We start from the raw sequence: 14,469 nt of genomic DNA, 5'->3' as shown, positions 1-14,469 counted from the left end.
TGCATCAGAGGAAGTTGAAAACTTTGGCTACCATTATATCAACCACTGCATTTTGCTCTAAGTATGGATTCTGTGGGACACCCACCTCCCAACACAAATGTAATTAGTGCTTCCTCTGGGCACTGCACCTGCTAGCCTCAAATGAGACCACAGACAGTAGAGAAATTATTAACAAAAACATTATCATAGATGCAATTCATGCTATATTAAGGTTTGTACCGATGAAAGGTTTATTAATTCTGTTGTCAGAAATGTCTCTAGAGTAACATGAGGGGCAGGAGCACAAAATGCAGGCACCTTCCCTGCCTCATCTCAGTGTGAATTCTGCACACCATCACTTGGCCCTACCATCAGAATGCAACTGTTTCTCTTCCAGGTTCCTTCTCCTAAAAGGAACTTTGTTCCCAAGTTGATTGTTCATCAGAGTGTCACAGAGTTAGGTTCCTGGAACTCAGAGATTCAACTTTTAAATATTTTATAAGTTGAGCTACCACCAAGGCCATCCATGACTGACTAAGAAAATCAATGGCATAAACTTCTCAAGTTGCAAATGCAGGTTTATCACTCAGAACTAAGATGGTAAGTGAAGATACTAGTGAGCAAGCAAAGGAAAAGGAAGTTCTACAATCTTTTTCTTTCCATTTAGGTAGCATGACTACAGTAGATGTGTTGAGCCAGTGCCTTCTACAGGTTTGGTGGCAGACTTCTTAGTTTCTCACTAGCTTGTTGCTTTGATCACCCAGAGAGCCTAGCGCCAAGACTTACTCATAGTAGGCAATCAATGAATATTTGTGGAATCAATATTAATTACCAAGTAAATGATGCCAGAAAAATGTCAGACTGTGGACATTTGGACAACTCCTTTGCCTATGTCCCTTATCCTAGGGAACAAAAGCACTGAACTGGGAAGTACACGGGCCATGGTTGCAGGGGAGAACAATCATATAGATGCTTCCCAAGGCAAAATGCAATAGGTGGAAGGGTTATACTAGCCTGAGGAAGAAAGTCAAAGTCACAGTTTCTAGATATTATTGTAATACATAACATAAATTTTTTTAAGAAAAGTATTTTGAAGAAAAAAATGATTCATATTCATTAAAATAGAGTAATTTTGTTCCATGAAACATAAATTCCTACCAAAAATTTAGTTTAAAAAATGTTTTTTTGATTTCCCATGAATTGAACATACATATAAGTAAAGACTTTATAGCTTTACGTAGAAAATAGCAGGATTTCAATTTTTAGAAGCAATAAAATGTTCAATCATGATAGTGTTTTTAGAGCTATAAAAATAGGATAATAATGGTTATTTCAGTTTTTTTTTATATTTAAACATACTTATTGCTATATTTCTCTTCAGATTGAATAAACTGATTTCCTTTTCATGCTTTGTAAAATAATAAGAAGGCAGTTACAATGCCACCAGCATCTTAAGATCATTTTCAAAGGCCCAGGGCCATGTAGTTTGTTGCTACGCCACGTCTGGGTTAGAAGACTCAGTGCTAAAATCAAAATCTTTCCTAGGATTTTAATAACAACTCTGAACCAAAAGGCTGCCCTGGGATCACAGTTCCTTCAGGTCCCTGAGTCGCTAACTCGTCTAGCTGACATCTAGAGATCTGAGAAGGCAGCACAGCTCCAGGCTGTGACTCTGGCCCCAACAGGCCTTCTACTCCAGACTGTGCCTTGTCTTTCCACTGTTTCCTGTGTTAGCTCAAATGCTCCTCTTCCCCATAATTGGCATGTTTTCCTTCTCATCATTTTAAAATTGTAGGATGAGAAAACACAGAAATAAGACTACTGTGCATTTGCTTCTGTCACCTTAATTGCTGCAAATTGAATTGAGCACATCTCCAGCCGGGCAGTTAGCACAGGCAGTGCAACTGAAGAGCTCTAATCCGATCATTTCCAGAGGCCTCAGACTTCCTGGCACGTACATTGGGAGCCTTACTGCCTTCTCCACCACTGGCAGCTTTTCCTCAAATGGAGATGTTATTGTGATTAGATAACTGCAGGTTCATGTGAGAAAGACACCGGTCTTATGAAAATGTATACTAAAAGATTCAATGACAAAGGGTAGAATCCCCAAATAACATGAGTTTTAAGAACCAGGTCTTAAAGACTGCTGGTACATCATTATGCTGTTACATACAAAAAAAAAAAATGACACTAAAATAAATTCCACCGTTTCCAATTAAATCCACTACTCCTTTATAAGCTTCATTCACTGCTTTTCCCCCTTTCATTGATGCTTTTTATCTAATGCTTCCCCATTAGTCTGTATTGATGCTTTTTCTAAGAACTTTCTCAGAGTATTAAATTCATATATTTAAAAAATAATTTCAAAGGTATTATTACCACCTGTTACATTTGAAAGGTAGGGAGAGAGTGAGGATACGGTGGGTCAATGTGTGTACTGGCCAGGAGCTGACAGTGCAGGAGAAAGGCAAGACCAGATCCAATTGTAGACCTGGGAACAGAGACTAGGGATTTCTAGCTCAATTCTCTCCTACTACACAATAAAAGTCTGACCCAAAGAGGTCATATAAATTGCCCACTGTTTATAAAATCACTCATTTTACAAATATTCAGTAACTTCTTGCTTCCTGTCTCAAACAGCTTCTAAAATGGAGACTAAGGTTCTCATATCTAACCCCCACCTGCTTTGGGACATCACTTTATCCTTCCCTCTTCCCTTTACCTGTTGATTTATGATTTCTCACTTAAGATTCAGCTCAAAGACTCTATTTCTGATTTCTGATTTAGAAGACTCCCATATTTTGTATCCGGTGTTCTGTTTATTTCCCAATCACAGCATTTATCACCCCCAAGTGAATCCGTATAGCCAAATCCATGGCAAATACAAAGCATCATGTCTTCTGTGTGCCAGTTCTTATCTGTATATATTGTTAGTCCCTTCTCATTTATTTATTCTTTTAGTCTATTAATTAGTTTATTTATTTATTTATAATGTTCAATAAATTTCTATGAGTCATGACTAGACCAAGCAGGATGGAAGATCAAAACCTCTGGAGCTTTCTTTTTCACATTATATCATAATTTTGTACAAGTCTTTTTGGGGGCCAGATTTTCTTGGACATACACATAAAAATCACTGATTTTATTCCAAAAATTTTAATCAATCTTCCTATGCAATTTACTGTTTATATGCTACATGAAATGGAAAATTTCACTTGGATTTTTATTAAAGTTTAGTTTTTTAGAAGACCACAAAATAGATCTTTTAGTGCTAATAAAATACAACCATTTTGCCTATAATGTACTAAAGTGATTATCTTTTCACCAATTGCTCCATTAGTGCATTCATTATATACAATTAAGGCCATCATTAGACCAGGGATGAATTTTTATCATCACAATTAAATAAATTTGTTTTTTGACATGAGTACGGGGGGGGGGGGGGAGTACATTATGATTTTTAACTCTCAAGAAAGAAAATAATGCATAGATAATAATGATATATTTTCAGTTTTAAATATAACTGTAGAATTAAGTAATTTAATGGAGAAACCAAGTTCATCTCAGATATGGCAACAGACATGTAGACAACAACATTAAGAGGGAATGACAGTTTACTGTCTAAGACCACTGAGAGTTTCTAGAGTGCTTTACTGGCTGTCTGCCATTCTTTAGATGTATTCTGTTAATTCTGAATATTTTATCAATTTTCTCTGTAAATGAAATTTATCACCAGCATTTAGTTTTTTTCATTCTTGTTTAAAGCTGAATTAACTCTATCCCATCAAAATCAACTAGACTACAAGATGAGAGAACCAGAATTCTTTCATAAAAAAAAAGGTTGGGAAATAAGGAAAGAGACTCATGACTCCAAAATAACTTATACAAATAGAGGTATGTAGGTAAATAATATGTGCTGTTTGTAGACAATAACTTCAGCGTGACATCCCTGTCCTACAATTACAGAACATGAGATTTCTGAGTTCTCCTTCAAGAGACCTCATGGCTACAAAGCCAGCAGGATATAACTATAAACAGACTCTAAATGTACTACCTAAAGAAGGAATATGTTCATGAGAGAGTTGGCTAAAGAGGTATTAAAAAAGGAGCCGCTATTGGCAAATTTTGGCAACCTTCAAATAAGCTAGTCCAGATGAATCTTGACTAAGCATGGGAACATGGTGGTTTTAGAACAAGACTATCCTTACATAATCAGAGGGATCAGACTGTGTCAGATCTGAGACTGAGTGGATCAGAGTGTCTCAGCTTCCTTAGCATCATAGAACTGCATCAAATTTGTAGTGAGGTTCGAACAAGTTAAGCGAATCAGGTTAGTTCGTTATTTGTCCCTTATGTTTAGCTACTAGCCAGCTGCCACAAGAAGTACTACCCTGTTTCCCCGAAAATAAGACAGTGTCTTATATTAATTTTTTCTCCCAAAGTTGCGCTAGGTCTTATTTTCAGGGGATGTCTTATCTTTCCAGGCGCTAGGTCTTATTTTCGGAGGATGTCTTATTTTCGGGGAAACACGGTAGTATATATTTAAAAACTGATGTCCACTTCCCCCCTCAGTTGATTCATTTATTGGTGATGAATGAATATACTGAAAATGTTACAACTCTCAAAGTCTGCTAATTCATATAACTTATTTTAAGGAAATTTCAACATATGTATGAACAAATTATATATCTGTTGAAGATATACATGCAGCTCCAATCAAACTGTGCCATTTTGCTCCTTCCTACTTGAAGATCCAAACCTTCATTGGGTAACATTTACAACAGAACCTTTGAAAACCAATATAATTACTTTTAGAAGCTCTTGAGAGAAGTGCTTCCTCTCCCAACATAATCTAAACCTAACCCCTTTATTTTTTAATTGTTTTTTAAAAATATTTCTTATTGATTTGAAAGAGGAACGGAGAGGGAGAGAGGGAAAGAAACATCAATGATGAGAATCATTGATCTGCTCCTCCTGCATGGGATTGAGACCACAACCAGGGCATGTGACCAGAACTGAACCCAGAATCCTTCAGTCTGCAGACTGACGCTCTAACCCTGAGCCAAACCATCTAGGGCTAAATCTATCCCCTTTAAATATCTTCCTTCTCAGAGTCCACTCATTTTAATGGTTGTTTATTCATTCATTCATTCATTCATTCATTCATTCATTCACTTAGCAAATATTTATTGAGAATTTGCTGTACTTTAGTCACCTAGATATATCAGCAGTTCCCTCGGTCTCTTTTGTGTCTTCTGTCTACAGCCCACATCTTCTTAACCAATTTTATAAATCAACAGGAACTTTATATCTGTGCATAACTTCTTATCATTTCTAATATATACCTACTCAGTCCTTTGACTTCTTCCAATTTCATTTTTTTTTATTATGCTCATGAACATAGCAAAGGTGTCCCAAGAGATAATCAGGGTAAACAGGGAATTCTCCTGAGAAGACAAGGAAGGTGGGAAAGCCATGGAGACTTGAAGCTTGTCTCTTATACAAACAGTTTTTCTATATTATGCTCTACCAGTTTTCTAGGCATTGCAGGCCACCCTCCTCAAACCTCTGTCTTGAGTGATGAACACATGAACAGACAACTAAAATTGGTTATTATTGAAGAACATGTTGTACTTGGAACTCTTTACACAGCCTAATAGAGAAAGTAGGCCTCAAAATAGTCATTTGAAGAGTATTGATTTTTAAGAACTTTTGGATCATAATCAAGAATACAATTATAACACATCTAGCTTTTTATACTTTTTATGTAATGTTTTCTTACAAAATATTATCATAAATCTTACTGTTTAGTTTAGATTTAGAATGTCTTTAGAAATTCTGTGATTATTGCACAAATAAATTTTTGCAAAAGTAAATAAATAGATATAATGCTTCCCTTTTTATTCACTAAACATCCCAACTTTTCATTCACTTACATCTTACCAGGTATGACTCTCCTTTTGTTCTACACTCCTCTTAAGATTTATTTTATAGAATTAACTGGTATGATGTGTCATTATAAAAAATTTCAGGAGAAATTTCCCTTTAATTCTTTTTTGGTGACTGGAAGCAAAGCCTTTCTGGATTTCCAGAACCAACTCACCTGTCAAATAGCTCTCCTCCTGTGACAAGTTCCAGGACCAGACTGATTTCTGTCGGGGTTTCAAATATCTCTTTAAGTTTTATCTGGAGAAAGATATTAAAAAATGATCACACATTCCTTATTTTCATCTTTCTAAGAAATAGCTAAAGCTATGGCTAAAACAAAACTCTAACAGTAACGTGTTGTCAATGAAGGGAACTTATGCTAGTATGAGGGAATCATTTGTTACTCTCTGGTTGTTATTATCAGTGACCTCATTTCTTCCAGGGTCCTTTGAGTTTTGATATTATTCCTTTTGACAGATGAAAGATACCTGCCTTAGAAATACTTTCTAATTTTTATCAAAATATCTCAATTTCTGAATTGCTGCAGAATCAATATATATAAAAGCCTAAGCAACTGAACAACTAAATGACCAGTCAACTGGTCACTATGATGTGCACTGACCACCAGGGGGTAGATGCTCAATGTAGGATGTACCCCCTGGTGGTTAATGCACTCCCACAGCCAACCTCCTATGGTCCCTCCTCCCCGCAATTGGCCAATCTCTTGGGGCCCCTCCCTCCTGGTGAGCCAATCTCCCATGGACCCGCCCCCAGCCTACCTTCCTGGGCCCCTATTGGACCTAATCACTGACCAGGCCAAGGGAACCCACCCGTGCACAAAATCATGCACTATGCCTCTAGTTTAAAAATAATAGCAAACAAATAAAGCTTCCTAAGTCATTTGAAAGCATCATGGCTGCTGGAAATGCAAATGCATTTTCTCCCAGGAAGGAATCTGGGTCTGAGACAGAATAGGACCAGGGGAAAAGATGTCTTTGTGGAAAGGGTGACCCTCAACTGCTAAAAAAAAAAAATCACTTGTAGATGAAGGGAACCTCAGAAATGTAGTGGCAATGATTTGATTGGCCATAACAGGGTTTCCATCACATTCAGATAATCCATCCAATTTTGGATATTTTCCTGACTACATCTGAGAATTGAGTGACAGGACTGATCTACATTTGAGGAAAATTCTATACTGACTTCTCTTTGAAAGAAAAAAGATGGACAATGAAAAGTTGGTGGTTGTATGTGGCACATTTCATTTGATTGCTTACCCAAAGCCCTTCTCCCCCTACTTTACTGCAAACAGAACTTTGAATTTTTCTTAGGGAAGAAAGGTGCCTAGCCTCCAAATATGGATGGTAATTGGTCTGAGTCACTTATGATAACCCTACTCCCCATTTTCCCAGGCTCTATGAAGTTAAGGCTGCTCTTGTGACCAGCTCTGACCAATAAAATCTGAAGAGAATTCTGCTGCAACTGGAAATTCTGGAAAAACTTTTACTCTTCTCATAGGACTCTGCTTTGGGGCCTTTCTACTTCATTCTGTCTTGAATATAGACCTGAAGGCTTGTGGAGTATATGGAACAGCCATTCGAGGACCATGAGGGAAAAGCATGAAAGCAAAGGCACTGAGGGTGGCAGAACCGATGGATAGTAGGCATCTGGATTCTGCATGACATCAATGAGGGGCTGAACCAGTGCTAGGATGGCCTGCCTTCTGATTTCTTATAATTTAAGGAAAACATCTGTTCAGACCAATATATTCAAGTTTTCTGTTATTTATAGCTGAGTGCTATAAATAATACTGCTGACTCATATATTAAGTTTTAAGCACTTGGCTTTGAGCCGAAACATTGCAGGCCACCCTCCTGGATGCAAGTTTCTCAGAGAAATGAGTAAAATACTTTAAGTGGTTGGCTCGACTCATAAAAACAAGTGATGGCCGGACACGGACTTTATTCTTTTCACTTCACTGGCTCCAGAAAGCTTTTCTCCAAACCTTGCCCTCAGGGCTTTTGGACACAGCCTAGAGCACAGCTTCTGAAAACCTTTTGTTTTCCCCATTCAAGCCCTGTATTTATTTGAACCCACACATTGTTTCTGAAGCAGACACTCCCTCCAAGGAGGCTGAAATGACTTTGGAAGCAATGCATTTCCTTCACAGGCTTTTTCAGTAACAGTATATTAATAAGATGGCCGAGCCCAGTTTGGCTCAGCGGTAGAGTGTCAGTCTGCAGACTGAAGGGTCTCGGGTTCGATTCCAGTCAGGGGCATGTACGTTGGTTGCGGGCACATCCCCGGTGGGGGGTGTGCAGGAGGCAGCTGGTCGATGTTTCTCTCTCTCATCGACGTTTCTAGCTCTCTACCTCTCTCCCTTCCTCTCTGTGAAAAATCAATAAAATATATTAAAAAAAAAAAAAAGATGGACACACAGAAAGAAAAAGACAGTGTTTTATTCGCGCGAAACAAAGCTATCCACATTTTAGCTATCCTTTTATGTATAAAAATAAAGATGTGATATATTGCTGACCTGTCCATTTTTAAACTCTTTGAAAAGGTACTATATTTAAGATTCATTTGGCCAAAGACTAGAAAGTTGTGGTCAGATGAGGACAAGAACCTGTGGCTGTTTATGGGTGCTGGATGAATCCCTTTTCCATGATCAGCATGGACAAAAATCCCATTCTATTACTTTAGAGATCATTTGAAATAGTAGTTTTAAAAAAATCACTTACAATGTTTGGATGTGAGAGGCGAAGAAGAACTCCTATTTCAGTTCTTACGATTTTTTTGTCCACCTAAAAGGCAAAATGAAAGAGAAACTGAAAGAAACTCCCACCTTAGAAATGTCTTAATTATAGCAAAGAATCAGAAACAGCAATCACTCACTACCTTGATGAATCAGGTAATTGGCAGAGGTACATTCTAAGCTTTTTTCTTGTGTCTCCTTCGCTCCCACCCTCCTTGTCTTTCCCCCTTGTCTTTCCTTTCTGCTTTGTACATAAAGTAGAACTTGTTACAAATACAGGTCACAACATATCAGACCCCTTGCATGGCCCATTTCCTATCAAAAGTCATTGCTATCACCATTACGTCAAAAGTTCATGTCAACCTATTCCTTCTCTTTCTCTCCCATTCTTTTATGGATCCCTGTCCCAAATCCACTGGAGCTGTCAATCATTTCACCTGCCTTTTTCACTCAGCCGTGGCCACATAACCCAACCTGACCAATCAGAGTACTGTTTCCTGTCCACAGTGATTGGGTCATGGATATCTACCAGACCCAAGTCATCCCAATCAGAGTCTTCCCTAGAAATTTTGCTCAAATAATCAAGAAAGAGGTATTTTCTTTTTCTCTGAAATTGTGAGATCAGAAAAAGAATAGAATATGCCACAACCAGTGTCCAATTTTGATACCATATCAGAATCAATTAACTGAAAACAGAGCCAAAACAGAAAAAAAAATTTTTTTTCCTCTGAGAAATGAAGAACGAGTACTGGTGACATAATGTAATCCACTGGATTCAGTTATGCATAAACTAGTTTGGCCTTTGAGATTTCTTATTACGGTACATGAACCACTAAATTTCCTTTTCTATTAAGTTATCCAGAGTTAATTTTCTGTTGCTTGCCATTAAGGAATCTTGGTTGGGCACCACTTGATCTTTATATTTAAAAGAGTAGCCATTTACTTTAGGATATTAAAAGAATAGGAGCATTTCCCTTTCTAGGTCAATGATTGACATTTTTAATCACAGTGAACTCAAGTTTTAGATGCTAAAAGTCATATACTAGAAAGAAAGGTCTTAGTGTCTGCCACTCCCAACAAAATTTGTCAAAGCAAGATATGGATAATTCCTGCACTCTTACTATGGTCTCTGCCATCTGAGCTGTCCAGAACCCACTGATTGGCAAAGCTCACATGGTTTTAGAAATGAATATGCAGAGGTTTCTGTGCAATTCACAGACAAGCTCTGTGGGCAAAATCAAGAGAGATGGCTTTAAATAGAGAATGAATTCTACCATTTAAGTTACATGCCCTGAGAAACAAAGGGTGGGCCTGAGGAAAAATCCAATCATGTTTCCATGGTGATAACCAAATATACTTTCAAGATGATGATATTGATTTATTTGTTTTATACTCTAATGAGAACATTAATCAACAAAGATATATTGTTTGAAAGTAAAGAAATATTCAAGGTAATTTTGCAAACTTTATATGTTCTTTCGCTTGGTAGCAACATATAAATATATTGTATATGCTTTCCCAACACATATAATTTTGCCAGAGCTTAGAGTGCCTGACTTAAAGACAGTGGTCACCATTTACAAATGTCTTTTGTTTCTATGAGAAGAAAAAACATTTACAATAAAGAATCCTCGTTCTAATAAGAGACTTTTTCAAGAGTCTCCTGTTTAATTACTATACATAATAAAACAATAAATAGCCATATGGTCATGCTAAGTTTATTTAATCAATATTTTTATTGATTTCAGAGAGGAAGGGAGAGGGAGAGCAAAAGAAAGAAATATCAATGATGAGAGAGAATCATTGATCAGCTGCTTTCTACATGTCCCATACTTGGGATTGAGCCCATAATCGGGCATGTGCTCTGACTAGAAGTTGAGCCATGACCTCCTGGTTCATAGGTTGATGCCCAACCACTTAACCACACTGGCTGGGCGCTAAATCTTCTTAAGCTATGGTAAAAGTTTTAGTCATTCATATGGTCAACTATAAGGCTCAGCGTGTTTTGACATATTTTTTGCCAAAGAAAATTAAATTATTAAAATTGATTCACAATGCAAAACGAAGTGTATTATATTAAGGCTGAATAAATGCTAGTAAGTGCAACTCAGCATACTTCTGAGAATATTCATAGATATCCCATATAAAAATGCAGCATCAGTTATAAATTTGGACTAAGAAGAAGGGATAAAAACATGTTCCTAAAAACCAATATGAAGCGGTTTTATAAGAGAGATTCACTGTGAACAAAGAAAAACAAGTTGGTAAGGAGTAACCAAGTGACTGTACACTGAATTGATAGGCTCTGGGACTTTCACAGTGAAGGAATAAAGGAAGGTACACACAATGCTCGATGACTCAAGAACTTTGGACACTGTTTCACCTGTCTGTCCCAGACACTACCAGGGGTCTTCAAACTACGGCCCACGGGCCACATGCGGCCTGCAGAGGAGTCTGATCCGGCCCGCCAGGTTTTTGGGCAGTGAGCGCAGCCGAGGTGTTACAGTAGGAATTAGTAGTTCATATAGTCCGGCCCTCCAGCTCTCTGAGGGACCGTGATCTGGCCCCCACTTTAAAAAGTTTGAGGACCCCTGCACTAAACTATAGCACAATTCAAACTGCATATTAATCAAAACCTTTTTAATGATAAGTAATACCAAGCTGAAATGTGCTTAAGCCAAAAAGGTAATTTATTAACACATAAACTGGAAAGTCACAGCAAATCTATCTTCAAATATAACTAAATCTAGGGGTTGTAATTGTAGTGTTTTCATCCTTGTGTGTCTCCCCCCCCTCCCCCCCCGTTTCTCTCACATTCTGCCCCCAAATGTCAGAACACATGGACATTGGAAGCCACAAGCCTATATTCTTCAGTTTCATATTTTAAAGAGAAAGAAGCACCCTTCTCCACTTGTACTATCTAACCTAATGTAGTCATCTCCATGGCCTTGCTTGTTTCTTACACCCGTAAAACAGTGTGTGTGCGCTTACATTTCTGAAATAGTGTTTCTCAAACTTTTAGACTTTAGGAGGCACTCTCACAATCCCAAATAGCTACACACACTACAATATTGGCGATTAAAACAGATTTTTAAGAAGTTTTTAATAACTTAGCCTGGCCAGTGTGGTTCAGTGGTTGAGCATTAAAAAGGTGTTTTAGTAACTAAAATATAACAATATAACAATAATAAACCTGTTATATTTTAGCATAAGTAATATTGTCTTTAAAAATAACTACATTTTCCAAAATTAAAAAATGCATATACTCCTGTGCTGAGAGCTGAGAAGGTTGAGGGAGAGAAAAGAGAAAAGATTGAAAAATATGTGAAGAAGAAAGTAATGAGGACTAAATTGGAGGTTTGAGGGAGGAAGTGTAAAATGTTCTCTTGTAGAGTGAGAGAGCCTTATAAATTAAAAATGGAACCAGTGAATATGGTTGTGTGTTTTCTTCCAACCACTGGGATAAGAGCTGTACTACTTTGGTTAAGCTTTGGGGAGGTTAAAAAACCACTTATGTTTGTTAATTACTGTTGACCATCATGGTCACATCTGAGTTACCATAGCCCTGGGCATCAGCCACGCCCTGCGGACACGGAGGTTCTCATAGAAACGTGAAAACTGGCACCATTTCTTCGCAGTGCCATTAGTAATTTCCACATGGTAAGACAGTACTTTTCCCAAAATGCTTTTTAAACTATCAAGAAGGCATGAAGCCAAAACCGGTTTGGCTCAGTGGATAGAGCATTGGGCTGTGGACTCAAGGGTCCTGGGTTTGATCCTGGTCAAGGGCATGTACTTTGGTTGTGGGCACATCCCCAGTGGGGGGTGTGCAGGAGGCAGCTGATCAATGTTTCTCTCTCATTGATGTTTCTAACTCTCTATCCCTCTCTCTTCCTCTCTGTAAAATATCAATAAAATTTTTTTTTTTAAAAAAAGAAGGCGTGAAAATAAGGAAATTTACTCTTAATTTTACATTTCTTTCAATACTCAGTTGCGTAATTTCCAGACTGTCTGAAGTGAGAGGCAGGACAATGTATACTCTCAGAAGCCCTGAGATACCCCTTGGATCTTAAAATGAAATGATTGTCTCTTAGTTATAAAACTGAGTACTTAGATATCCCAGAAGCTTCTGACTTTGTAATTTGTAAATTAACAAACACAAAAATTACGCCTGGAAGAATTAGCATTTTGAACCCCAACAGTAGCATTTTGGGTTGAATCTTTTACTGAGCATGGCTGTGAATAGGGGAAAGCCCAGACACTTAGAAACTTGCCTGTTTTTGTCCTAAGATAATTAAGACCTTCAAATACCCTGGTTAACATTACTCATGGATGCTAAAAACTTCCTAAAAAGACAACAAAAAAAAGAACAGCAATAGGGGGGAAATGTTTTTAAATGACTTCAAAAGTAGTATAATCGTGCTGTGGGGGTGGAATTGGAAAGAAAGAGATCTTAAAGATTTAGGGTTTGAAAAAACTCCATTACTGATTTTGCTGCACAGCAGTATTCTTACTCCATGGAGAAGTGTGGATGTGACTCCCTGACTGAGGAAGCTTCCTAACATGAGCGAACCCCAGAAGATACTAGGTCTTTCCAGAATTAGAAACTCAAGTTTCAGCTCGGTCCTTTTCAACATCGTTTTCTTTATAGGAATGTGCACATCCTCAATGCACGCCCATCAACATGGCTTTAAGCCTCTTTCCGGTGAAAGCACTCAGTTTAAAAGCTCGAAAGGACTCAGTTTAAAAGCTCTCCGTATGCATAATTGGGTAGATCTGAGCACATTCCTGCTCCTGTCCCAGCTTTGCTCCCTCTCCAATGCTTGCCAGGACTATTTTAAATGAAAAGAGATTAAACTGAAGAGGGAAAGAAAAAAAAAAGAAACCTAAAATATCTTTGACTAAAAATGTTAAGTGTTGTTACTCCCAGATATCCAGTGGTACTTGTCTTACGAGGAATTTTAATTGTGATAATAGAAAATACTTGAAAATAAATTTTCAGATGTAAGTATGGTAGGTAAATCTTGACACCCACATTCCCCTTCATAAAAATACATCAGAATTTGAAAGATGAAGACGATAATCTTGGATCTGCTTTGATTTATCATTAAAAGAAATCATTCACAGCTTATAGTGCTCTAGTATGTATGTCACACCTCGAAACTCATCGCAACACCTACATGTGTCTCGATGTGTTGATGGGAGAAACAGTTCCAGACTATCCTGATCTCAAATCTCAAAGGAAAATCCTCCCAGTGACAGCTGGATATGTTGTAAGAGGATAAAAAGCCATTGCAGATATAACCATCCCTTTGATATAGCTTTCAAACTTCTGGGGTAGAGATAAGTCTGAGCAGCTTGAACTGAATTTATCCTGTGACACTGACACTTGCAGCAGAAAGGAAACTGGAGCTCGATAAACCCAACCGCACCTGGGCCATCACTGCATCCCCTCTGACAGTAAGACAAAGAGCAGAAAGAGCCACGGCAAGCAAAGCTGGCATTTTGTATATTATACTCCTCCAGTTGTTTTTTGTTGGTGGCTGTTGTATGCTGACACTCCTTAAACAAAGCTTTTAACAGCACTGGAAAAGAGAGATGTTGCTTGTATTCTTTGCACATAGGGAATATTAGGTAACCTTGTTTCCCAGTGTGACTTAGAACTGCACTCGACTTCTCTGTTCATCTTTTATAAGCTTAGCAGCCAGCATCTTTTAGTTTTGGTCCTCAATATGGGCCATGAACACGCCTGACCTCTTATTTGTCTTTTTCAGGACCTAGTTGGTGTAAGTGGGAAGGGCCTGGAT

At 37.8% G+C, this 14,469-nt stretch overlaps 1 protein-coding gene across 1 annotated transcript in view; it reads right to left on the bottom strand.

Moving 5' to 3' along the window:
* Positions 1-14,469, bottom strand: part of CAMK4 (calcium/calmodulin dependent protein kinase IV) — a 143,565-nt gene that overhangs the window by 52,547 nt on the left and 76,549 nt on the right. Inside the window, exons 4-5 of the mRNA XM_084882843.1 lie at positions 8,649-8,711; positions 6,083-6,165 (exon numbers count right to left, since the gene is read on the bottom strand). Of these exons, the coding sequence (XP_084738969.1) occupies positions 6,083-6,165; positions 8,649-8,711 (146 nt within the window). The remainder of the gene's footprint in view (positions 1-6,082; positions 6,166-8,648; positions 8,712-14,469) is intronic.

This window comes from Pipistrellus hanaki (assembly GCF_964339955.1).
Source record: "Pipistrellus hanaki genome assembly, chromosome: 4".
NCBI lineage: Eukaryota > Metazoa > Chordata > Mammalia > Chiroptera > Vespertilionidae > Pipistrellus > Pipistrellus hanaki.
This window is presented reverse-complemented; position numbering and strand designations above follow the sequence as displayed.